This window comes from Eptatretus burgeri, chromosome 5 (genome assembly GCF_056783735.1).
Source record: "Eptatretus burgeri isolate ZD-2024b chromosome 5, Ebu_testis_v1, whole genome shotgun sequence".
NCBI lineage: Eukaryota > Metazoa > Chordata > Myxini > Myxiniformes > Myxinidae > Eptatretus > Eptatretus burgeri.
The window spans coordinates 85,180,312-85,207,798 of NC_140965.1; the positions used below are offsets into that span (position 1 = coordinate 85,180,312).

At 41.2% G+C, this 27,487-nt stretch overlaps 1 protein-coding gene across 3 annotated transcripts in view; it reads right to left on the reverse strand.

Annotated features, from left to right (window-relative positions):
* LOC147026880 (5-hydroxytryptamine receptor 3A-like) overlaps positions 1-27,487 on the reverse strand; it is an 83,838-nt gene that overhangs the window by 42,275 nt on the left and 14,076 nt on the right. For all 3 annotated transcript variants that reach the window (XM_085882762.1, XM_085882761.1, XM_085882763.1), the window contains 3 exons: positions 25,576-25,739; positions 20,857-20,901; positions 9,451-9,560 (listed from right to left, as the gene is read on the reverse strand). In XM_085882762.1, coding sequence (XP_085738888.1) covers positions 9,451-9,560; positions 20,857-20,901; positions 25,576-25,739 — 319 coding nt within the window. The remainder of the gene's footprint in view (positions 1-9,450; positions 9,561-20,856; positions 20,902-25,575; positions 25,740-27,487) is intronic.

Below are 27,487 nucleotides of genomic sequence, written 5' to 3' on the forward strand. Positions count from 1 at the left end.
AATGCCAAATGAGAAAGAAAGCTTGTGGTGCTTAAAGGAGATATATATATATATATATATATATATATATATATATATATATATATATATATATATATATATATATATTTGTGAGACATTTCAATTGTGATGGGGTGGCAAACGACCCAAAGAACCCCCATCAATATTTCCTGGAGTACCGAAATCAGCTTTGAAGCAGGTGACCTCAGCCCCACGCCCAACATCATCTTCTACGTCAGAATCAAGAGCGAAGAAGATGCAGGCAGCTGATGAGGCTGCAGACAATATCCAAGATTTTGACCACTTCTGTGCTAAAATCAGCTCCTATTTTTAGTCGATGAGCCAGATATCAAAAATTAAGTGTTGACTACCAAATTGAGGGACTAAAAGCCACTATGATTTTCAGTTACCTTGATGTCTGTAGAGTATGGAATCATGTGAGGGACACTTCTCATGCCCAGCTGAATGGTATTTTTCTGGCCATCATTAAAAATGGCCACCACTTTTCAAATACCTTGATATATGTCAGTAAATTAGCCATATCTCCACAATGGCTTAACATAAACACATGATGTCACATTCATATGATTCATTATAAAATTCTGCATCTTTTGATGTGTATTTTGTTCAGTAATGTCAATTACTTTTTTATTTATGAACACAAATGTTGTGAAAGTCAGGTTTTTTTTATCATTTTTTCCACATTTTTTCACCTATAATCACCATATATATCAAAGTTGACTTATTTCAGGGTATTTATGCATGACTTGGTTATTAAACATTAATATTAGTGATATAGAGTCCTAATTATACCATTGTTTCACTTTATATAACTAAAAAATGAATCAAATATAACAGCCAATTGCAGTGTCAGTCATTACGTTTGTCCAATAATATCAGTGTAATTTTTGTTCAAGATGCTCACATAAGATGTAACTTACATAGGTAAACATTTCTTACACCTTTTTGGATATGTTCACAGGGTCAATGATGATACGTTTACATTTTCCCCTGCTAAACAGGTCTATATAATAAAAATATGAACAAGCTACCACTTTTGCAGTATCAGCTGTTTCATATTTTGATTATGTTTCACCACATGTTGTACATCTGAATAACATGATATAGACTGTATCATCGTTCATAGAAAGCAAGAATAATTCTAATTGATTTTTATCAGTTATTTTCTTGCATGAAATTAGTTTATTATAGGAATGCTAAACAGCATATTGCCAGAATAGAAAGTACATGTATATGAGATTGCTGTTAATCATCGTCTTCTCTGTCACATCTCTGCTGCATCCTGTTAGTGGTCATCACTGTCTTCATCAACCATGTTAGCACATTCCATAAGCTTACATGCTGCTGTACACTTGATTCCATTCAACATGCATGTGCATTCTGATGGTCGGCATGCTCGAGTGCATCTGCATGAAATTAGGTCTATGACCATTTCAGGTGCTGGTGAAGTGGTCATCCAGTTGATCATGAGAGATCCGTCCTGACATTTGGCCCAACCCTGTAGGATCTGGAATGGCAGGGGAATTGTCTAAGCTCCTCCTCCATATTGCAGCCTGGTAGTTTGCCTGGCGTGTGTGTTGCAGGAGGGTATTTTCACATGGTGGCAGCTGGGCAGAGTCAATTTCCCCTCTGTGGCATCAGAAAATGTCATACCTCAGTTAATTTACTTGATGCACTTTGGAATTTCTGCTGTACAGCTTGCAAGTGAACTCTTGAATGGTATTAAACAATTCTAAAGACAAATCCCATTGGCTTCCTAGTGAAGTAAATGCATCCCTGTACTTCTCATTTTGGGTGATGAGTTTCAGTCCTTTCAACTTTCCCTGTCCTGCCAGTGCACTCACTGTGTCACAGCCAGTCCAAGGGTGAAGTCCCAACAGTGCAGTGCACATTTCAACTCCAAGTGCAGTGGCTAATCGTGAGATGTTGACAAGCCTAAGACGAGTTTTGTTTCCATGCCTTATAAACATTTCACTGTTGATTTGCCTGCACAGACCAAGAGCAATGATGAACACATCTGTGTCATCTGCTATTATGAGTAATGCAGGATAACTCACTGAAGCATGCTTGGCATGTAATAAGAGCCGAGTGTCTGCCTCCTCTTGGTCTGATTTAAGAGCTTCTATCTCCTCATGGCTCTCTTGGGTGAACTTGATAGATTTTTCACCACATGTGACAAACATTGTTTTGTTGCTAAGTTGTTGTCTTCGCTTGGGATCTTTCCAGCTGTCCACTCGAAACTGTATCAGGTGGTTCTTACTCTCAGCACAGGCCAATAGCCTTCTCCAGTTTTTTATTTTATGTCCTGGTCGTATCTGACTGAAGGTTATTCCTTCCTGTGAACTGCGGTTGCCACGTTCAGTAGATTTGATTGAGTGGTCTCTGTACACATCAAATACTACATCAATTCTACTACTTCCATGGCTGGTATGGAGTATCTGTGCTAAAACACGATCAGACAGCTCAGCAAAGGTGTGATTCTCTCCATGCAACTTCTGAATGAGCATCAATCAGTGTAGCATTTGGTTGAGGAAGTTCTTCAGTGGCTGATACTTTTGTCTCCAGATGCTTTGCGATGACATCTTTATTGGTTTTTTCACTGTACCATCACAATTTGCAAGTGCCCATGGGAGAGGACCAAGAGGGTGACACAAAACTTTGCACATATCTAGTTTTCTGTTCTGGGCAATGAGGATCATGTTGCCAAACAATCTCCTATCAGCTCTCAAGATTACTTCTTTGGATGATCCTTTCACTGGCTTCTTATTCACTGAAGAAAATGTTTTCAGCCTAAGTTTTTTCAGTGTGTCATAGAACCCTTCACCCTTCTCAAGTCTCTGCACCCTGAAATTCTGGTAGGCTTCTTCTCCTTTCTCTTGTGCCTTGAAAATGTCATTAGATATTTCAGGAGTGGCCACTGCTCCAGTGGACAGGTTAATGAGATCTGATGGATCCTGATGAAAAGGATTCGACCAACCGTTCTCCAACAGATCAACCATTGATGTAACATCAGACTCATCTCGCTTGATTCGTGAATGCTGTAAATCTGTATGACTAAGTCCTCCACATCTAGCAGATACATGTTCACACAGTTGCCTCAATGCCATAGCTCGATGTTCAGCTGTAAAATAATACCTGGTAACAGTTCCTGGTTTCAGGCTGAAGCCACATGTTCCTCCTGCAGTCTGGGTGTCCTCATTGACAGTCTCTTCAGTTGTTTGATCCACTGCTATTCAACCAAATGGATTGAAGCTGCTGAGCTGAACTGAAAATCCACCCCCAACAAAGTGAGCATACAACTCTGGGCTTGTCTTTTGAAGTTGGCACATCTGGGCATAGTAGACTGCAAGATACCTTGCATAATTGGTTTTGTCCATTGCAAAACACCATGGAATCATTTTTCTGATGCATGCAAGATGTAGTTGCCAGTCACCTTCTCTGTCGGCACGAAGAAGCCCAAGCAAAATTTCGATCATTTCCACATATGTCATCCAAAATGCTGCCAATGGGCCTTTGTCAGTTTTCAGAACCTTTAAGTAAGCACTGAATATCTGCAAAATTGTTGCATGATTCATCCTTAACTGCAGCATCATAAGTTGCTACACGTGTCATTATATAGCTTGTGGACTGCCTGGATGGTATGATTCAACTTTTCAAGATCTTCAACATGATTCTCTTCAAGCCAGTGTACAAAGCTTCTCCATATTAACCTCATCATTGCTTCATAGGTGAGTTTGTGGAAACGCACTGCCCGGTTGTATTGCTTTCCTTCAAGGACTTTATTTATAGATCCTTCAGCAATGACTCCTGCTTCCACAGCCAGGTCACGTAGCCCAGCATCTCTGAAGAGCTTGCCAATTATGGACAGAGAGTTGCACATCACATGAAAATTTCCGAGCATCAGAACAATGCTTCCATATTTACCTGGATATTTCCAAGCCACTTCTGTTGCTTTGGCATATAGAGCTTGACCCATTACTACTGCTATGTTTTGGAGATGAAGCGACTTTTGGATATTTAGTGACTGATACATAATTTCTTGAACAGTTGCCATTTCTGTAGCTGGGGCATTTATAGTTGGTAGGTAACCCACAGTGTCTTGTGAAATTACAATATCTCTTCTGGTTTGTATATTAAATCCATTCCATGAAGCGATCATCTGATTGTCAGTCTCTTGTTACCATGCTATCATCCAAAGGTGATTCTTTTATGAAGCTGTCACTGCTGCATTATTTTCAGGAAGTTCAGTCACTGGTAGTGATGATGATCCTTCACCCTACATGATGCGGTCAGGACGACACATGACCAGATCAAATATAATTTTATTTGGATTACTTTAATACATTTATCTTTGAATTAAGTATGAAAGCAGCCTAATCCATGGGTTAACATATTGAAAATAAAATTGACCCTATAAAACTGTTGAAAGTCTTAAAAATGCAAAATAATATGAAAAAATAATTGATCAAAACAATTAATTGAATTGAAAGCAAGTCAAAATATTAGAAAAACCCTACTGAATAGTTGTTAATGAATTATATAGGTCCCCTGAACTGAGATTACAATGTTACAGTGATAATACTGGACAAAAAAGACAACTCGTGCGAGATTTGACTGTCGTGTATATGTTTCAATTCCTTGCTATATGATTTGAAAGAGTGCTATGATTAGGACTCTATATCACTAATATTAATGGCAAATAACCAAGGCATGCATAAATACCTTGAAATAAGTAAACTTTGATATTTATGGTGATTTTAGGTGAACAAATATGGGAAAAAATGTTACAAAACGCCACTTTTTCACAACATTTGTGTTCGTAAATAAAAAAAGTAATGAACATTACTGAACAAAATACACAATAAAAGATGCAGAATTTTATACTGAATAATATGAATGTGACATCATGTGTTTATGTTAAGCCATTGTGGAGATATGGCCAATTTACTGACATATATCAAGGTAATTGAAAAGTGGCGGTCATTTTTAAATATGGCCACCAAAATACCATTTAGCTGGGCATGAGAAGCGTCCCTCACACGATTCCATACTCTACAGACGTCAAGGTAACTGAAAAGCATAGTTGCTTTTAGTCCCTCAATTTGGTAGTCAAATCTGGTCTGGCTCATGGACTATTTCCTGGCTTTAACGTCATAAAAGACCAGGAAAACCTTTACCTATCAAGAACTGATGCTACTGGACAAACTGTCAAGCAGTTCTTTCATTTCCAACAAGTTCACTCACCTTTTGGATTTCTATTCTTGAATAGAGTTGAGAAAGATGGCATTGAGGTGCCCAAACGACTTTTTCCTTTGCAGAACAGCCTGCTCTCAAAATGGTCCCAGATCAGATCCATAACTGACCAGGTAAACATCTATGAATGCACAAGCAAGGAAGTTCTTCAGCTTGTAATAAGCCAGCTCTGTTGGATGACTGAGGCACACAAGCCTCCTCATTTCACCTTCCTTCTGTTGCAGCTGCATCTTCTGTTCAAACCTCTTGATCGTCGCCAATTTGATACATGTTACTATGATTTTCGCAATGCAGCTTCACAACATATCACCCAGTGCAGACAAAATGATTCGTCGATCCGGCTTAATCATTCTACCATCAACAAAAAAGGTAAAACAGATGCTTGCTAGTAGTCAGCAGGACTCCAACCTCAAAACCTTGTTCGACCAGCTTAAACCACAGCAGCGTTTGGTCAATTTAATGTTTGACGAGGTAAAGCTGGTCAAGGCATTGCGATTTTTCTGGAGGGCATGTTGTAGGATATGTTCAAAATGCAGCAGTGCATGGTGAACACGAAATGCTTGCTTCACATGCTATGGTTGTTGAAGTTGCCTGCCATTTCGGTGGTCCACGCTATATTCTACACATTTTGCCCTGCAAAAAACTAACTGCCGATCAGCTGAAGGAACTCCTTATCGAAGCTGCATCAGCTGTAGTTGGTGCTGGTGGTACTGTGATTTCTTTGATATGTGACAATTGCAATACCAACCGCAGTGTTTATTCAAAACTTGGAGGACCAGGAAGTTGCTAAGTGCTGTCAATTCAAGAGCAATCTATGTTCTTAGTGTACGACTACGTGCACATCTTCAAAAATGTTCGCAACAACTGGATTACTGTTGATGGCAAGACACTTTCATTTGTCATAGATGGTAATGAGTACAAAGCTTAATGGAGTGATATTCAGAAGGTTTATGAGATCGACCGGGCTACTCCTATTCGCTTAACCAAGCTGACGCATACCGCTGTTTTCCCCAAGCCCCTTCAACGCCAGAGCGTACCATTGGTATGCCAAGTGTTCAATGACAAGACTGTCGCTGTTTTAAAGACCTTCAAGGATTCACTGGGCATCAGCGAAGGCACAATCATCCTCACCCAGATAATGAGTGAGTGGTTCAAGATGATGAACGTGAAAGACCGTTTCTCAGATATCCATCTGCATGATGAATCCAGGCAGCCTTGGACAACAGACTACAAGTTTCATTAGGCTGGAGCAGGCCTGCCAAATTATATCTACCTGCGCATGGTAAGGAGGTGATGGTCGTAAGCTGAAGCAAACTCAGCAAACTGCTGAAGCCTTCATTGTGTCCACACGTAATAATGTGGATGCTGCCAAGTTGCTTCTGGCAGAGAAAGACTTTGACTACGTTCTTCCTGCTATATTTGCAGATGAAGACTTGGAAAAGTTTTTCGGCCAAGCCAGGCAAAGAAGCGGTGGAAACTTCTACATTGACGTAGTTGACATTATGGCTGCAGCGAAAATTGTAAATTTGCAAACACTCATGAAGCATCACATTATGCCCGAATCTAGTTCTCATGTGATTGATTGCGACAAGAACTGTACAACTTCCATAAATCCAGATGAGCGAAGTGAACTCATTGACGAGATTACTCCTCAAGACACTCAGGATCTCTTGGGGTCTGACGATGCCCTTAAGCATAAAGTAGTTTATTTGGCCGGACACCTTGTTCATAAATATGGCGATCGCACTAGTATGGAGGAGATCATTGATGATGAAGATGGTAACGAGGTGTCATCTGTGTTTCTAGATAATTTGAATAGAGGTGGATTGAGTGTGCCGACTATGTCAACCGTCTTTTTTGTACATAATGCCTATAATTTGTATGACAAGACTAAAATGCGTTGCCAATTTCATTTTGCTGAGCTGTTATCCTCTGTAGATGCACCTTTAGCTTGTAGTAATGCTGCATGTACTACTTTAGCTAACATTCTATTGAAAGCTCATGTCCTCAATTTAAGTGACAAAGAAAAAGGTTTGGGATGCCTCAGGAGGAAAGAAAAGCTCTCCAACTTGAGATAGACATAGACATAGTTGTAATAGGCATAGTGTTGTGACATGCATATAATGTTTATGTAATACGATATATGACAATAAATATCAAAGTTTGACAACTCTACACACTTGCATCTTATTACAATCAGCCATCTCTCACCGTTTATGAATTAGACACAAAAACGGGCAAAAAATACCAAAATTCAGCAATTTTACCTTGAAATATGACATTTTGACCTTGAAGATGACCTCAGGTGATGTTGAAAATGACACTATTGAACTCGCCGTCCTCAAAAGCCCCTATATAGATCCCGAGATCGTGTCTCTAGCCATTCTAGAAGTCATTTTAGCCCCGGACTCAAGTTAATCCTACAGACTCAAGTTACAAACCCCGAGCATGGGAGGTTCCAGTCCTTCTCTATAGGAGTCTATGATATATATATATATATATATATATATATATATATATATATATATATATATATATATATATATATATATATATATATATATATATATATATATATATGTATGTATTCTATTGTTCTAATTATCCAGTCAGTTTGTTCCTTTGACAACATGCGAAACCACTTTGAAGAAAAAATTATAGGCTAATTAATTTACACCATCGGTGTCCTAATGCATGTAAACCTTATTCAAATGTGTTTGTTGCACATAAACATATGTAAAAAATGCAGTTCTTTTAGGAGATGTGACTACTAATTGTCATGTGAGACCTGAACAATAAGTCCGATTTGGACATAGGTAGTATCAAAATGTGTGCAAGACTCGAGAGAAAATGAGAGCATTTTTTTAATTTGCGAAAAAATTGCAAAAAATGTCGAAGGGGTGTCTCTCAACCCCTCCCCTCCCCCCACCCCCAGTGCAGTTCGGCAGTTCGGCTTTCGGTGACTTTATTCCCAATAATTCCACTTTTGCAAGGGGGAACAGCCAAAAAGGGGGAACAGTCCTCAAGATCAATTTGTGAAAATTTTCTCGACTACCAAGATGAAGAGCACAAAGGTACACAAAAATTGAATTTGGCCCATGGTCTAAAATCGAAATGGCAGTAAACCTGCACACACAAAGCGACTGACAATTGTTCAGGTCCGTTCGTCTGTTCGTCCATCTGTCCATATTTTCAGTTTATGACTGTCAGTTTATGATCAAGGAACAAATTATTGAAATTGAATGTTATATTTTGAACACGAATCAGAAGTCTGCCATTTAACATTACTTTGGCTCTGAATTTGTCCTGACTGCACATGCGCAGAGAGGAGTGCAATAATGTTTGACTCAGTCTGCAGTCAAACAAAATTGAAAATAATTCCAAACAGGAAACTTACTGTTTTAATGGACATTATAAAGGACACAAACAACAGGCATGAATAACTCGTGTAATGCGTTTTATAGGGTGATGTAAGAGACATTGCGTAAAACGGCGGTAAAACCCAGATTTAATTTATTTATATGCTTTTAAACCTTTATTCAAATTGAATCATATACTTGAACACTGTTGAACACAAATCGCCTTCATAATATTTCCAAGAACTATGCAAAATATCGCGGTTATATAGCATGAGAAGGCGTGGCATGTAAGAGGGTGCAGTGTCATGTCGAAGAAGAAGCTGCCGATATGGCTATGTGTGATGCCGATTGACACTGCATTCTATGGTAAGCAATAAAGCCTACATCTCCTCAACTGTAACTCATTGTCATCTTATTACAGTGTATAATGGTGGTGTATAAGACTGCTTCAGTAGTGCTGAACTTCTGGATTAAAAAAAAAGATCTTTAAATTAATTATTTTATTAAAAAAAATTGAAGTATATATTTGAACACTGTGTGTGGTATCGTGTGCTGTGAACTCTCTAGTTGAGGGTGTGGAGGGTTCAATTTCACTTGGTATCAAAGCCAGGATCAAGAAGTTCAGAGGAATAACACTGATGAGCTATCCTTCTGCCTTACATAACTATTTGTGAAGTATGTAGGTATTTTGTTCTTGAATGATGACAAGAGACACAAACACAAATACTTACTGTAACAAATACTAGAGTCTTAGTTCGGCAATGTCACTGCATGTTGACAGATACACAGACAGACAATTAACAGAAGATTTACATACTGTTCACTGATGACAATGTCAGGAATCCAAATATCTGCAGCAAGGATGTGCATTGTTGGTACTCCACCATAAGATTCGGGATCCCAAGTCAGTTGCTCATCTCTCCAGAACTGTGGTTATCGAGGTGGAGAAACAAAAGGAAATGTATGCTTTAGAGGTATGGCTTATCATTTTATTTGGGAAGAATGATTTTCAACTTCAACTTTAACTTTCTGTTTCAAAATTTATATTCTGCAAGGTGATGGTAGAGGGCACAGTAATTGAATAAGGTGGATGATTATTGATAAATGATAGTCCTCAAGGTGACAAAATGGGACACCTTAGCCTCATGAGGTGAACTCGCAGGTGAGCATTGGATGATCCTGCCTTTTGATTGGAATAAAACTAGAGATACAAGTGTAACTCGTCATGTTTGCATATGGGTAGGCTTCATTTAACACTTCGTTGAATTGGAAGATGTTCCAGACCATGCAAAAGCTTGTGGCAGTATTTTTGTACTTACAAGAAACTTACAATTGGGATTCGCTTGATATCCGTTATTGTCGGGTTTTCATATATGTGTGTGTGTGTGTGTGTGTGTGTGTGTGTGTGTGTGTGTGTGTGTGTGTGTGTGTGTGTGTGTGTGTGTGTGTGTGTGTGTGTGTGTGTGTGTGTGTGTGTGTGTGTGTGTGTGTGTGTGTCTGCAACACGAGGCTCCAGAACACAAACTAACAAACCAATTTCGATGAAACTTGGCGACAGGTGCCATATGGGCTGGGATTGTGCGTTTGAGTTTCGTTGCAAAAGCCGCTGTCACACCTTGACGATTTAGCCAGCGTATGCCGATTTATGAAAAATTGTCTAAAATGCCGGCACACATCGAATACATTATGGGTACGTTTTGTATACGTTAAGAGCACGCTGAAAAACACTGCCATACGTCGTAGTACGCTGGCTTTAAACGTTGTACTTTTGGGTTGTCCTCAAATTTTTGCATGCTTGAAATTTTACGATGTATGCCGGCATATGACTCACACGTTCCGCAACGCTGGCCATAAGTTGTGGGCACGTTATGCGATCATTGACACACGTCGACACATATTACTTGTAAGTTACTCATAAGTCGAAACACGTCGAGGTAATGTTTAGCATACCCGAAACTTATTTCTAACCTATGAGTAACGTTTTGTAAGCACGCTACACGAACGTTGTTCACACTTCGCAACACGTTACTTGAAAGTTCCTCATATGTCGAAACACGTCAAAGTAATGTTTAGGGTACCCGTGACTTATTTATAACCTATGAGTAACGTGCTTGGGAATTATTTGTAAAGCATGTCCGACGCACAAATACGTATGTAGACGTATTTGACGTCTTCAGGACGACCACAGAACTTAATGAACGCGTTTCTAACTTACAGATACCGTATACTGGCGTATTGGCAGCGATTAGGGGAATTGGTATATAAAAAGGGGCTTCACAGGAGGAACCCATCTTTTTTTAGACTTCGTGGTGAGTACATGTCCATGTCATTCCGAGAGATGGAGGATACAGCAAGGCTGAGACGACAATACCTACCTGTCCTCCAACATCAACTTGACCTCATCGAGTTGACTGCACCAGTTGCGTGCCAATAGAGCCGGGAGAAGAAGACGTGAACGAAGGAGAAGGAACTGGGTCAGACCATGGATCGGGAGGCGACGCCACTACGGCATATATGACCAGTTCATGGTGGAACTCTGGAACGAGGACCATGCATCCTTCATCAACTTCCTGAGAATTCCCCCAGCGATGTTCGACGAGCTGCTAGCCAGAGTGGGTCCAAGGATAACCAAGCAGTACACCTTCTACAGGGATCTGCTTGAGCCTGGCATGAGGCTGGCACCGAGCCTGCTGCTGTTGGTGCCGTGACTGCAGTGCTGTGGAAGCGATTTAACTCATTCAATGGAAACAATTTCAATTGCAGAGCACCAGCGTCCAAAAACAATCGGCGAGGGACAGGCATTTATTAAAAGTGAAGTTGCAGCCTATGAATAGAAAACGTCACTTAATCATCGACGATACGCTGCCACGCTATGCATACGTTAGACTATCGTTGAGCATAGGTCGTGGACGCCTAAAACATGCTAATCAATCGTTGGTATAACTTATCTATAAGTTATCGAAGCATTCTGTTCAATGCTAGTACATTATGCATTTGTCCAAGTCGTTTTGAATACTTTAAAAACTGAAACAAAAAAATAGTTCATCGTGGGAATGAGAAAAAAAATTAGCCGAAAAGAACATCGAACAATGGTGCAAAGTAGTTTCCTATTCTTGGACGCAACGAGGATCCATCATCACCCACACCCTCCCCATCACGCTCACCTACTATTAATACCAATACGACTACTACTACTACTGACACGTTCACCTAATAGTACCACTACTGATACTACTGACATTGACATCGACTCAACATGGAGTCTGGAACACTAACGGGTTCCTCTTGTGAAGCCCATTTGTATATACCAATTCCCCTAAACGCTGCCAATACGCCATTATACGATAAGATGTAAGTTAGAAACACGTTCAGTAAGTTCTGTGGTCGTCCTGAAGACGTCAATCAAATTCGTCTGCATACGATAATGTGCGTTTGAGATACGTTACACAAAGGTTCAAAGCACACTACTCATAGGTTAAAAATTAAGTTTAGGGTTTGCTAAACATTACCTCGACGCGTTTCGACTTATGAGTAACTTTCAAGTAACGTGTGTCCGACGTGTGACGACGATCGCGGAGCGTGCTGAGAACTTATGCCAGCGTATGTGGAACTTGTGAGTCATACGTCGAGTACGTCGTAAAATTTTCAGCATGCTTGAAATTTCACGACGTACTGGACGTACCGCAGAATATGACAGCGTACTGCATTGTTTTTTCAGCGTGCTCCTAACGTATACACAACTTACCCATGCCGTATTCGACGTGTGCCAGCGTTTTACACACATTTTTTCATAGGTCGGCACACGCTGGCTAAATCATCAATGTGTGACTGCGATGTTGACACTTCCAATTTTCAGGCGGTTATGATTGAAATCGGCGTGCGGCAGCTTTTTAACAGAGAACGCCACGAGTTCGTCGGCGATACGTGCAGCGCGCTATGCCAAAGTTAAACTATCGTTGGGCATAGGTTGTGAACGCCAACAGGCTAAGCATTCGTTGGTATAAGTTATCTATAAGACAACGAAAACTTCTGTGCCTGTTACTAATACGTTATGCATACGACCAACACGTTATGAATACGACCAAACCTTAAAAAAAAACACAAAATTTCAGCGTACGCCAACGTTTTACATACATTTTTATACGTTGCCATTGCTGGCTAAATCGTCAAGGTGTGACAGCGCCTTAATCAACCACCCGTCGCAACCACAAACTTTGAACCACAAACTCATTGGGATTCGCTAGATATCCGTTATTGTCGGGTTTTCCGTGTGTGTGTGTGTGTGTGTGTGTGTGTGTGTGTGTGTGTGTGTGTGTGTGTGTGTGTGTGTGTGTGTGTGTGTGTGTGTGTGTGTGTGTGTGTGTGTGTGTGTGTGTGTGTGTGTGCGCGCGCTCGTCTGCAACGCGAGGCTCCACAGCACAAACCAGCAAACCAATTTCGATGAAACTTGGCGAACAGGTGCCACATGCGTTGGGAGTGTGCGTGTTTGAATTTCGTTGCTAAGCAACCACCCGTTGCTATGCAGCTGCCGAAAAACCGCGTTTTAAGAACCCAAACGGTAACTGATGTAGCGCGGCTTCTATGATAGGTAGATCGACCGGACTAACTCCTGCCTATTCCTTGCATCCCCATCTAGTTATCGCGACAGCATAACATGCCTCTCTCTCATAGTTTCCGAATGGCAGCCCTCCGAATGTGGAAAGGTGGTGAACCAGGGAATATGTTAAGTGACCTTGAACTCGGAGACCGTCGACGGCGGAACGTTCAAATTCGGTGTATGGATAGAGTTTAATAACTTCGACAAAATTGAACCGCAGCATTTTTCCAGATTTGATCACCAAGGGTGTCAGGGCTGAAATACGCAAAATTCGAAAAAATACTTTTTCTCGACCTACGTTCAATATTTTCAATACTTGTCCTACAGTTTTGAATGTGGAGAAACGAGACTTCCGAATTAAACACTTCGACATATTTAGAAAATTTTACTCGAGCCGATTTTTTGATTTAGGTTTTATTTTTCAAATGGTAGTCCTGTGAGGAGTGCCAGTTGGCAAAATACGCAATAGGAAAAATCTTGCTAGGCAGAGGAACAATTGTATGTGAACCAATACGTCTTGGCAATGAATCTTCGTCGGTGGATCGGTCAGAATGAAAAGCATCGTATCCAGCGCTTCGATTCTAGCGGATCCCTCGTCGCCTACCGGCTTGTTTGTGTATTGGTTGCCCCTCGTAATCTAAGTTGGTTGTTCACATGAAACATGCGAATTACCTGGCCAATTTGTTTGTCATGCAGAAGCTGCTGCTCAGACAGCAGCCACAAGCGAAGGGAGTAAGTGGTGCAATCTCGTGCCAAGGAGTATCCAAGAAGGCGATCACTCTCTATCTTGCTATCCACAGTTTTGGAATGAATTTGTTACTTATTTTGGGTACCAACAATAACTCGCCTACTCTTTACAAAAGACACTGAGGGATCTTTTGCCCCAATAATACCCCCGAGGCTGGCAGACGGGCAGATGGGTCCTCCAGCTTAGTGTCCTTCCAATGAATACAACCACGTTTTTGCCTCATGCTGCATGTGAGAGACCACGGTGACAGTTTATACATGAGTCAAGATTCAAGCCTGTTGGGCAATGCTGCCAGTCCAGCTTGTAATATGACTCTGACATAAAGGATTTAGACATATTTGTAATTCTCTGGGCTAGTTTACCAATAACTATGTGCTCAATCGCAGATGGTTAGGTATGGTGGGGGTGATGCAGGGGCAGATTATTATGATGCTCAAAGGATAAGTGCTGCAATGACTTCCAATCATTTGGCTGTTCTTTCTGGCACTGTCTAGAACTTTCTCTGGGAGGGTTTGCAAGATGCTCAGCTGCCATGCATCATTTTTCATGACGGACAAGATAGAATATATCAAAGAGTTGCTTTTGTTGTGTCACCTTGTTAGCTAGCACATTTCAGGTCGACTAAGCTTTCTTCGTTCATTTAATCTGTGTTTTACAATTTCACAAAAAGTGAGAAATCAACAAGAAAACCACATTATGTGACAAGGAATAACAAGGAACGTTGGTGAATGAGGAGGCCATTCATCCAATCATCCATCCACACACACAAGCTACCTACAACTCCTGCCATTATCCCTGTACCCCTCGATCTTCAATGTTTCTGGGTACCTATCTAATTCCAACTTAAACCTGTCTACTCCTTCTGCCGCCACTACCTTTCCAGGAAGACCATTCCTTGTATTAACTACTTCCGAGTGAAAGACCCTTGCCTTATTATTGTCCTAACTCTCCTCCTCTTTACTCTTAGGCTATATCCCTAGTCCTATCACTGTCTATTCTGCTGAAAAAAAAAACTTCTGCACTTATTTTGTCGATATCCTTCATTATCTTAAACATCTCCATCATATCCCTTCATTAACTACCTCCTTTGTAATGTTTAAAGTCCTGTCTCATTCAGCCGCTCCTCATAGCTTTCTCTATTTAAGCCCGGAATCAATCCAGTGGCCCAAGGCTGAACCCTCTCTGTGGCTGCTACATCCTTCCTCAGATGTGGTGACCAAACCTGAACTCAATATTCGAGATGATGACTCACTAAATTCCGATGCAGTGTTAACACTACCTCTTTTGATTTTTAATATATTTCCCTATGAATACAATCTAAAACCCTATAAGCTTTATCTACCAGGGTTTAAGCACAATAACATAGGAAGCTCATAAAGCATTGAGCACACCTGGCACTGTGCTGTCTGCTTATCTTCCACATGTATTACCACCCCGAGATCCGCCTACTGTGCCACATGCTCCAAGACTACCGCTTTCATTCTGTTGTCCCTCTTTTCATTTTAAAAAAAGCTCTTATTATCACCAAACCTGCATCTGACATAATTGCAAACAAGGAACGACAAAATGTCACAAAACAGAGGACAAAATGCCAGGAGGAAGGGATTAGAAGAAAAGTGAAGAAGACTAGTTGAAAAATTTGACATAACATAATGGAAGACAATTGAAATTTAGAATAAGTACTTGTGTTGTATTGTATAAATTTTTTTTTTTATCTTGCTTTACAACTATTACAATGATTATACTTACACTGTTTTACTGTGCAATGACAATGGCAATGCCCCCTTTCTTCAATGGACGACAAGGCTCATCGGAGGAGTACATCTGTACCTCGTGCAGGACAATGCCTTTCGTTAACGTGAGTGTACTTTTACATCACTTACAAGTAGACACATGGTCAAATCAACTCAGTAGCCTCCTGTAGAGTATATGGGATTCCAACCTATGATTCCACAATCTTCAGCTCTGTGCTCAGGTAAGAACAGCAAGCAAGCAGGCCACAAGCCTTTCTCTAAACGATGTTCTTTCTGCAAAACATCTTCTTCTATGTGTTTGTTTAGTGAGAAACACATCCCTTTGAAGTGACATTGAATGAAATATTATAAACCTGCGCAGGTCGGTTTCAAAGCATCAAGTAAAAGTATTTGGTCGAAATAGCCCGAGGGTGAATTTTTGAAAATGTAATAAAAGATTCTGTCCCAACAGGCACGGGGTGTAAGGTGAGAAACTGGGGCAGGGGAGTAAGAGCAACATGTTCTATGAAGAGTTACAGACAAAGTAGGCTACTAACTAACACGTGGTCAATGGTCGTGATAAAATTACCCCGAGGGCTGCACATTGCCTTCCCCCCAGACGTGGTGAAAGGTCCTTGCATGCGAATCTCAAAACTTGTCAGGAATGGGACACCTGAATCTCACCAGGTGAACTTAGTGTAGACTTTGAAGTGGCTATGCAGAATTTCAGAGTGCGGTGGAGTTCAAAGAAATCAAGAACAGAGCTTTATCCCGGCTTTTATCCCGCTATCCGGGGTTAGGACTAATCAATTATTGATCATCGAAATGCCTTTTCAATCCCGACAATCGGCCTTGATGCTCACTCACTTGGTGCTGAAACTCTGACATTTGGTTTGGCTTGTCTGCAGAATTGGATCTGATCTTAACCTTCTGTAAATGTGCTGCATGAGGAGGGTAATGCATCATGGAGCACACTTCCTTTCTCGGGGGACCTTGCATCTCGTATTATATTCACGTTTTCTTTCTTGTTGATGTTAAAGATGGCTTTTCTATAAAAGCAGAAGGTGTAATTTTATTACAAAGTTGTGGTGGATCTTTTTAATTGAAGTACTGGTTGCTGTACATTATTTTTGATTTTTGTTGGTACAATGGGCGTGCAGACGTGGTTGATAGGATTTCGAGAGCGAAATTATCATCGAGGATTGGCCTGTTTTTAGCGTTCCCATCTGAGCACTTATAGCTCGCTCTGCTCGGAGATGTCGGTTCAATTCCTGCATACAGTATATTTTCCTATTGTCCCTTAATATCTCTGTCCTTGTCCAACGCGTGTGTGTGTGTGTGTGTGTGTGTGTGTGTGTGTGTGTGTGTGTGTGTGTGTGTGTGTGTGTGTGTGTGTGTGTGTGTGTATATATACATATTGTATGAGCCTCCACCATGTATTAAATATAATAATTAATTAATGGTTTCACCAAGCATCAGAACCCAACAGTAAAATGATCAAAATATAATTGTTCCGCCCCCTTTGAATACATAATAAATAGATTGCCCCGAAAAATGTTAAGTCGAGCGTGTTGTGAAAATCCTCAACTCCTTTTATTTCCTTATCTCTGAACATAATATTGATATAAAATGAAATGCAAATACCAAAAATCGAACGTGCGTTTAATAATAATAAAAAGTAGAATGTCACTATTCGACGTTGCGATGTCGCCAAAATCTGCCTCCGCCCACATTATTACTTCATAGTACATACTTGTGCTAAGTTTCATTTAAATCCCTGAACCCAGATTGAGAATATTATATATTTCTGGCTGCTAGACCATGTGTCCAATCAGGTTTCAATTTAAAATATATTCCCCATGGCGACTAGATCATAATTGTGAAGTTTCAAGTCAATTGATGAAACGGTTCAAGAGAAATATATATATTTTTAAGGATTTTCATTCAATCTAATATGGCTGCCAGACCATGTAACCTATTAATTATTCACGAACACACTGGTATCCCCGAGGCTTGAGGAACATGGTGAAGTTTCCCCTCGATCTGTCAAGCCGTTCTGGAGAAGATTTTAAAAGTTTTGTTCTTCAAAAAATCATAGCTGCTAAACCATGTGACCTACGATGTCATATATGGAGAACCTTTTGTTCCTCATGGATAAGCAATCATACCTATAAGGTTTTGCATCGATCTGTTCAGCCATTTTGGAGATTTTGGTACGTTTTAATGTTTAAAAAAAATGGCTGCCAAACCACGTGACCTGATACAATTTAGCCAGAGACGACCCTCAAAAATTTTCATGTTGATCAGATAAAGTGTTCATATGCAATTATGACGTTATAATGAAGCCATCTATGACCTCAAATAAATCGCACTTGTTTTCCATGGGGAATACTTGACATGTGCCAAGTTTCAATTTTTCCATGGAGTAGTTTCAGAGATAGAGGTCCAAAGTTTTTCCTTTTTTTTCCAACATGGCTGCCACACCACGTGACATATGACGTCATAATTATCATTACAACATTCTACATGAGTAGTCGCACCTATGGTGAAAACTTTGTGTCAGTCGGATAAGCGGTTGCAAAGACAACAGAGAAAACTAGAAGGATACTCGGTTGAGCGCAAACCTCTGCCATCTAATGCCTGATCCATGAGAACATATCGGGCCCAATAACTTTTGAAATATCATGCTATATAATCGTTTTTCAGTCTGATCTCTCAATGGTGAAGAATCGTTTAAAAAATAAACAATTCTCATATCCAGATCCGCATTCGGATCTTCACCAAAATCGAATCAATTTGTCGAGGTCACACACCCAACCTGTCCGCCAAGTTTCATCCGAATCCGTCACAACTTTTTGAGATATCGTGCTATATATCATTTTTGGCCCTATCTATCAATGGTAAAGAATCACTTTTAAAATTCTCGGATCTGGATTCGAATCTTCACTAAAATCTAATCAGTTCGTCCTTGATACACACCCAACCTGTCCACAAAATTTCATCCGAATCCGTCCACAACTATTTGAGATACCCTGCACACATAAAAAAAACAAACAAATAAACAAGCAGTCATAGACTGGTACTTACGAAATCGTCAACTTGACCTCTGACCTTGTCTAATAAAAGCTGTCTCGAGAGAAGGTAGTGACGCAAACCAGAAGTTTCTACGATGATTCTGTTCCAAACCGTCAAAAATCGTAACGTCGACCGAAGCAAAAATCTCCATTTCTCTACGCAATTATTTAATATTATTTTATTAAAGTCACAAAACCGTAATATTCGGCCATCCACCAACAATCTTTACATAATCCGACGGCTTAGCGAGTCAGGCATGCGACGATAACCTTTATTGGGATAAAAAATGACTTTTAAACACCATCTTTATCGAAAACACCGTCAGCGCGCACACGCAAAACCTTTACGTGACTCAATGACGCCTCTGCTCGAGCGTGCTGCACCACTTGACGAGCTGTGGCGCGGCGAGTGAAATATTTTTTATACAATCTTAAAACGTCTCCAAAACATCCGATTTTTACCAGAATTTCGACAACCGAGTTTTAAGCGATCGCAAAAACTGAAGACAAAATTAAAATCGAAGTTAAAACGAACTCGTAACGTCGACCGAAGCAAAAATACTCCATTTCGCCACATGAATTTACGGAATTATGTTTGACCTCACTGTGACCTTGACCTTTGACCGATTTTGACCAAAATCTAATCAGCGCTTGCCATCACCCTCCTGAATCACGTGGTGTAATTTGACATTGTTTGTAGGCACGATAAGTCGAGAACGGAAGAAGCTACCACACACACACACACACACACACACACACACACACACACACACACACACACACACACACACACACACACACACACACACACACACACACACACACACACACACACGACGGAAGTCATCAATATACTTACGAAATCTTTAGATTTTGTAAGTAACAAGCAGTCATAGACTGGTACTTACGAAATCGTCAACTTGACCTCTGACCTTGTCTAATAAAAGCTGTCTCCAGAGAAGGTAGCGATGTAAACCAGAAGTTTTTTTACGATGATTCTGTACCAAACCATCAAAAATCGAATGTTTGACCTCACTGTGACCTTGACCTTGGACCGATTTTGACCAAAATCTAATCAGCACTAGCCATCACCCTCCTGAATCACACGGTGTAATTTGACATTGGTAGCTTCTTCCGTTCTCGAGTTATCGTGCCTACACACACACACACACACACACACACACACACACACACACACACACACACACACACACACACACACACACACACACACACACACACACACACACACACACACACACACACACACACACACACACACGACGGAAGTCATCAATGTACTTACGAAATCTTTAGATTTCGTAAGTAACAAACAGACAAGAAAGGGGTGAAAATATAACCCCTTTCACCTTCGGTGGATGATGTTTTTCGCATGGACGAACAGACAACCTGATAACATAATGCCTCCGGCGACTTCGTCAGAAAATCCAAGAATGTTCAGTTGATTTTTATACAATTGCAAAAGCTTTTCCAAAGGTTTAAAATAAGCCAAGTATTTTAAAGCAGTTGGTCTTATTTTATCAGCCCTCACCCCGGGTTGTCTGTCCGTCTATATCTTTTGCTCCCGATGAAGGGGCAAGGCCAGAAATGGCAGCATCACTTATATTCACGGCGGATCAATTACCACAAGGTATTTTATTCCTTATATATTTTAAAGCACACCAGAATTACGAACTTGCAGTTCCAACAGATTTATGTTGTTAATTTTAAGGATAGTGGGGCTGCAGTTGAACATAAGCAAAGAATGAACAGACAGGAAAAGAGGAGAGTGAGAATGGGAGGCAACACAAGAATCTGCAAGTATGAGTGTTGGGTTAGGCATGGTTAATGGGGATGGAAAGTATAATGGTAAGAGATGGTGGTGCACTCCTTCTTTGAAACCCTGGAGGGAAAACATTGATTGAATAGTCTCTGGAAAGCAGTTTCCCAAACGGGAGAAAAGAGGAACAAAATAGCAATTAGACTGGATTTAGGTAGTTAAACCCAGAGAGTGTTACTAATTAGTATGTTTTGATGAAGAAAGTTATATGTAGTTATTCTTATGGCTCACCATGGAATATGACATGTGTATACTGAAGAATTGTTCCTTTTCTCTCTGAAACAAATGAACAAAGAAACATTTTAAAACTTTAGAGCCCAAGTTTTGACTCATTTGATCAATATTATTCAGTTTTTTTATTTTTGACTCCTTTGGTCAATATTATTCAGTTTTAACTCCTGGATTTGATTCCCAACCCCATTATAAACCATCAGATTGCTGCTTCGCATGAAGGGCATTGCGTCACAAACTAAGCCATCCCTTTGATGGATGTTGAGTCAGACATTGCAGATCTTGAGGTAAGGTAGGTTGATGTTGTTTTGAGGTGTGTACTCAGGAGGAGGTAGAGGTGGATGTCGTTCGGCAGGTCTTTGTTATGAATGCAATTGGTAGAAGGAGAGGAGACAGACTAAAATTGAGGTGGAAGGAAGTGGTGGAGATGTACGTGAGAGAAGTGTGTGTGCAGAAAGGATGGTCAGATTGGAGGGGTGTCGAGAGGAACAATTTATGGGGTGACCTCACAAGGTGGGATTAATTGGGGCCATGAAAGTAGTCGTAGTAGTAGTAATATTAGATTGATATTGATAGGTTGAGAATTCCAAAAGAAAGGTGATACCCAGTTTACATATAAAGTATTGGACTTTATGAGTGAATATTTGATTGAAATTTACCAAAAGATCATAGGAAAGGTGGTTTTAACACAAACTACAGACAAGCATGAGAATTCCTTAAACATCAAGTGACAATTCAGGTTGATCCAAAAGTACCAATAACAGTTGTGAATGTCTTGTTGTGAATTGTTTTTCTGTGTTACCATGTAATTTAAAACTTTTTTTCTTTCTTTTGATCTCACCTGGATCATAGTTCATATGAGGCATGAGCATCACGTGGTGTCAGTCAGTATGTGAACACTCGGATCTTCTTCTACGAAACTACACACACAATTTCTCTGAAACTTTACCATAACCTTCATCACCAGTGAAGGAGTAAGGTTTGTTCATGGTATTTCAAAAATCAGGGGTTTGCCCCCCCCCCAAATGCCACCCCACCCCAAAATAGGTATTTACTTTCTTCTCTGTTATATATTTTGTGGGTCATCCACACCTACCAGTGGTTCCTTGGTTTTACCAGGTGAGCGCAGGGGCATTGCTACTATTTTTTCAGATTTGCTGAATAGACATGGTTGACAGAGGCGAGTGGGTCTTACCAGTTGACCACTGAAAATCGGCTGTGTTATCAAGTTGATGCACATCAGGTCAGGTCAGGTATGGGGGAATGTGCCGGAGCAGCACGTCACTGCGTCCACTTTCCGCTGGTACTCCAGGGACCTCCGTCTAGCCATCCCCCAGGCAGATGCCTGGCCCATCTCCATCTGCTTGAGATGCTGATCAACCTGCCGAAACCACCGGGCACAGGGTCGGCTCAATGGCCTCCTCCACTCATGAGGCTCCCTCGCTGAGATAATCTGGTGAGCAGGATCAACGTCAAGAAAATGAGCCACATGTCCACACAGTCGCAGCTGATGCTCAGGGACGATGCAGGCAACAAATCTCATTTGAGTCTCTCTCAGCAACCACTCGTTGGACATAAAGTTTGAGCAGCGATTGGCAAGGATTCTTCGAAGAGACCTGGTACCAAAGGATGTAAGTCTCCTCAGATCCCTGGTCAGAGTCCTAGTCTCACATCCATAGAGCAAGACTAGAAGCATCAAGGACCTGAAGACTCGGACTTTCATCCTCCTGCACAGGTACCGACAGTGTCACATCCCATGATCCAGTGAATGCATGACTCCCCAGGCCCGACACAGACGTCTGTTGATCTCTGGCTTATAGCCAGCAGAGACATGAATATCACTGCCAAGATAAGTGAATCTTACTGTGACCTCACCATCCTTGCCAGAAACAGGTACAGACAGGATAGCACCATCCAAGATGTCATTGAAAAGCTGGATCTTAGTTTTGACCCAGGAATCCCATAATCCCAGTGGATCGGACTCATTCAGCACCTCGAGGGCTCCCAAAAGGATATCTAGAGTCTTGCAAAGACGACTGTATCATCTGCGAAATCAAGGTCAGAGATCTTGACATTCCAAAATGATGCACCGTAGCTTGATTTCTCTGACATCCTCCCCAGAATCCAGTCCATACAAGTGCTGAAAAGTGTGGGGGCCAGTACACAGCCCCTGACGAACTCCAGTAACAACTTGAAATAAGTCAGAGATGGTACCACCACATCTCACAGCACTCTCGGTGCCAGAGTAGAGTTCAGACATCAGATTGATCCATTTTGGTGGCACCCCTCAAAGACCAAGAATCCTCCAGATGGATTCCCGATTCACTGAATCAAACACTTTACAGAGATCAACATAAGCTGCCAGCAGTCCCTCCCAAAAATCTCGACTGCATTCGGTGAGGACCCAAAGAACAAGGATACGATCAATCGTTGACCTCTTTGGTGTAATGCCTGACTGCTCTGGATTCTGGTACTCAAGCAGATGGTGGTAAACCCAATCAAGAATTATCCGAGCAAAGACCTTGCCCGGCACTGAGAGCAGCATCACCCCTCGGTAGTTGTTGCAGTCTTGGCGATCACACTTTTCATTCCAGAGAGGGGCAACAAGGCCCCTCTTCCATTCAGTTGGGATGTTGCCTGTGTTCCAGGCAGAGCACAGATCTGCATGCAACGACACAAGTCCAGCATTTCCACCAGCCTTGAGAAGTTCAGCATGGATTCCACAGATTCTAGAAGTGTTACCCCATTTCTACTGGTTCACCACAGCCTGTGTTTCCACAAATGAAGATGGACCACAGTTGATTGGAGGGTCAGCAATAGGGATAGTAACACCCCTGTCATCCAACTCAACAACTGGTGGATCAGCCTGGTACAGCCGCTCAAAGGAACCGGCCCAGCGGGCCTTCACTTTGGACTCCTCTCTCAAGAGCCCACCACTCTCTGCTCCAACTACAGTTCACTGAGGGATGGGCTTAGAGGAAAGCAATGTGCGAATTCCTCTGTAAGAAGGATGAGAATCACTTGACCACAGGCAGTTTCTGCCCCCTCACAGATTCCATGCACATAAGCTGCCTTGTCCACCCTTCGTGCACATGCAGTTTTATGCCTCAGCTCCCTGAACAGCTCAGCTCTGCCATTCAGCCTGGCCTTGTGACTCTGGTCAATGATATCCAGTGTCCTTTGAGAGACAAAATTTTTCCTCGCCCAACAGTGAGTTCCAAGAAATCTTCAGGGAACATCAAGGACGGTAGTGTTGAAGGCACTCCACAACTTTTCAGGATCCCTCAAAGCACCCAGACCCCCCAAATCTCCCCTCAGCCTGTTCACAAACTCCTCAGCTACACACTCACCCTTGAGCTTGCCAACATCCAGTCTAGGCTGGGATGGTAGCATTCTCCTGGATTTATGCCACAACTACAGAGTTGCGACAACAACCCTGTGGTCAGTATTGAGGAACTAAGCACTCCGGTAGACCCTGCAGTTCTGCATCATCCTCTAGTGACCATGAACAAGCACATGGTCAATCTCTTTGCCACACCACCAGCGTTGGAATACCAAGTCTAGCGATGAGCCTGTGAGTGCTGAAACCACGAACCAGCCACCCTAAGTCCATGACCTTGCAAAGTCAAGGAACTTAGTGCTCTTCTTGTTCACATTTCCAGACCCATGGACACCAACACATGTCTCATAACCATCCATATCAGTTCCAGTCGATGCATTGAAATCCCCCAAGACTAGCAGAGTATCTCACCTGGGACACTGATAAACCACAGAATCAAGTGTGGCATCAAATGCGTCCTTCATGGTGAGATCACTCGCCTCAGTTGGAGCATGCACAGAGACCAGGGAAATGACAGCCAAGGAGTGACAAATCCTTCGTCTCATTATGCACTCGTTGACCGGTGTTACCTCAATTAACATTGGAGTCAACTTGTTGGACACAGCTACAGCAACTCATTGGGCATGGTAACCATCAGAGCAACCAGACCAAGAGTAGATGTAACCACCTGCCATGATCTCTCCACAATCTGGTCTCCAAACCTCAGAGTGCTGCAATACCGATGTCCAAATGCTTGAGCTCAGATGATAACAGAGACAGGTGATTATCCTCTCTTCGTGATGGGACATTCCAGGCACCCACCCAAAGGGACCACCTCAGGTTAACCCAAGGAGACCACTGTCTGGTGGACGACACCTCAGCACCACATTGACACACACTACCGCAATCTGACCCGGGAAGGTGATCACATGGTTTCCCTCCCATCATCAAAGATTGGGGGTCCTGAAGGCTTCTTTATGTAGCGCGAGATATAACACTGAATGATGTCCATACATTGTTACATCTTGGGCTACATGAAGATGGATGGAGTTTATAAACCAACTCCATAACTAAGATAACCTTCATAATCAAATAAAAACTATTTTCTTCCATTAAAAAGACCAGTCATTACATGTGCTTGCAGTTTGTCATTGGCAGATACCAGGAATGTGGCACTGTTAACAAAAAGGCATTTTGAACACTGACTTTAATCATTTTATGTTAATTGTGGAGTACTCCACAAAAATAGCAATTACCATGTCGGTCTTTGTAGGCCTTACTTTGAACTCACTAAATGAACATTTAACATGTTTATTATGGACTTTTGGATCACCCCAAACATACAATCTCTTTTGCACTCAGGAATAGCTAAGGAGTTCAAATGACAAAATATGACTTACCACTGCAATATATCTCACACTTGTGAGGTTTATATAAACCATCATCACAGTGTACTGGTTGTGCACGGGTCTCACAAAGCGGCTGTAATTTTCCATGAGGTCCTCAAGTAGCCTGTCCATGGGGAAGTCCACTCCATATACAAGGTCTACTCCAATGGCTTGCACTGCACAAGATCATCACATCACCAAATTAAACCATCACCGGATCAATGTATCACTCAGATCATTGTATCACCCTGAAATTGGCCACTGCTGCATTGTGTGAATTTCCTTAATTGGAATATTAAAATATTTAATAAAACACTTTAACCAAGTCTTTCAGTGACAGATAATTAATTAGGTAAGCTCTTCTGTACACCAGTTACAGTCCCATTTAGATCATTTGTGAATCATAAAATGTATACATAAACTAATATTTTGCCCAATTTCTTATACATAAATTACAATAGAACAGCACTCGGTAGAGCGCTTACCTCCACTAGGCTGAACAGTTTACATTTTGTATCCCACTGATAGGCCAGATCTGCATCCAGACCTGAACCAATATCTAATCTGCTTGTTCTGTCATCTCTCCAACTCTCACACCAAGTTTGTCATAATCCATCCACAAGTTCTTGAGATATCATCCGACATATTGTTTTGGCCCTATCTCTCAATAGTGAAGAATCACTTAAAAAAAAACTCTAGTATCCAGATCCGGAACTTCACCAAAATCTATCCATTTCGTCCTTGTCATCTACCCAATCTGCCCACAAAATTTTGTCCGAATCCGCTCACAGACAGACAAGCAGGGGGTGTAAACAACTTCGATCCACCTTCAGTGACTGAAGTAATCATGAGTTCTGAAAAATGTTTCAATTTTGACTCCTTTCCCTCCAATAATAATACTTTTCCTTGTCCTTTTCCCACCTTGTACCCAAAATATTGTCACCTTTCTTTTCTCTTCATTCTTTCCCCTTCCCATTTTCTTTATTCATCCCCCTCTTCTTCCCATTTGCCCACATAATATACATGACTCCTTAGTTTAATTATATAGAGAGATGAAGCTATTATGCAGTGTTAATAGTACACCACATGTACCCAATTGAAATATATAGCTAACATTGTACACATTGTTGTGTTTGTAAAGTGGGAAGCTCGGTGTATCCTTTTTCAAGGGCGTGATATATGCAAATTGGAAAAGGGTAAATACAGGCTGCATCATTTTCTGGATGAGAGCATAAATCGAGAAAACTATTAAGAAACCATTACATTTATCAAAAATAGAACCATATACTGATAAAGTATGCATGTTCGATCAATGACGAGACAAATTCAGGGGTTTTATTAAATTTTTTTAAATCACAAAATGAGGATGTCTGCAATAAGCAGTTTTACACGAAAAAAAACGCACGACTTCAGAAGGGGGCTGCTGGTATCATGTGATGTTGGGCTCAAGACCAGTGAATAATGAAACCCAATGTTGTCACAACAGAATGAATGTCTAAAAAGGTCAAAAATGTGTGTCGCACATTATAACGAAGGACTGTTGCAATCCTACTTCTCATCCCCTGAAAAAGCCACCAGAAAGAATCCAAAGGGAGTTGTTGCGATTCTTTGTGCAAAGCAGCTTCCAACTCTGCCAGAATTTTCACAGGAGGGTCCATTGTCTTAAATCTACACCCAAGAATATCCCAAGCATGCTCTATTGGATTTACATCGGGACTGCTTGCTAGCAGGGGAATGTTGTGATGGCATAATTTCGCAACAAGTTGGCAAATGCATCAGAACGGTGGAGTCTGGCATTGTTAGACATAAATACACGTTTTCTGAAAAATGGGTAGTTGTCAAAATTTGGAACAACCACCTGATCCAAAATGCCCCTATGGTACTATTCACCTGTTGGGTTCAGTGACAAGGTCAGGTTTACAAT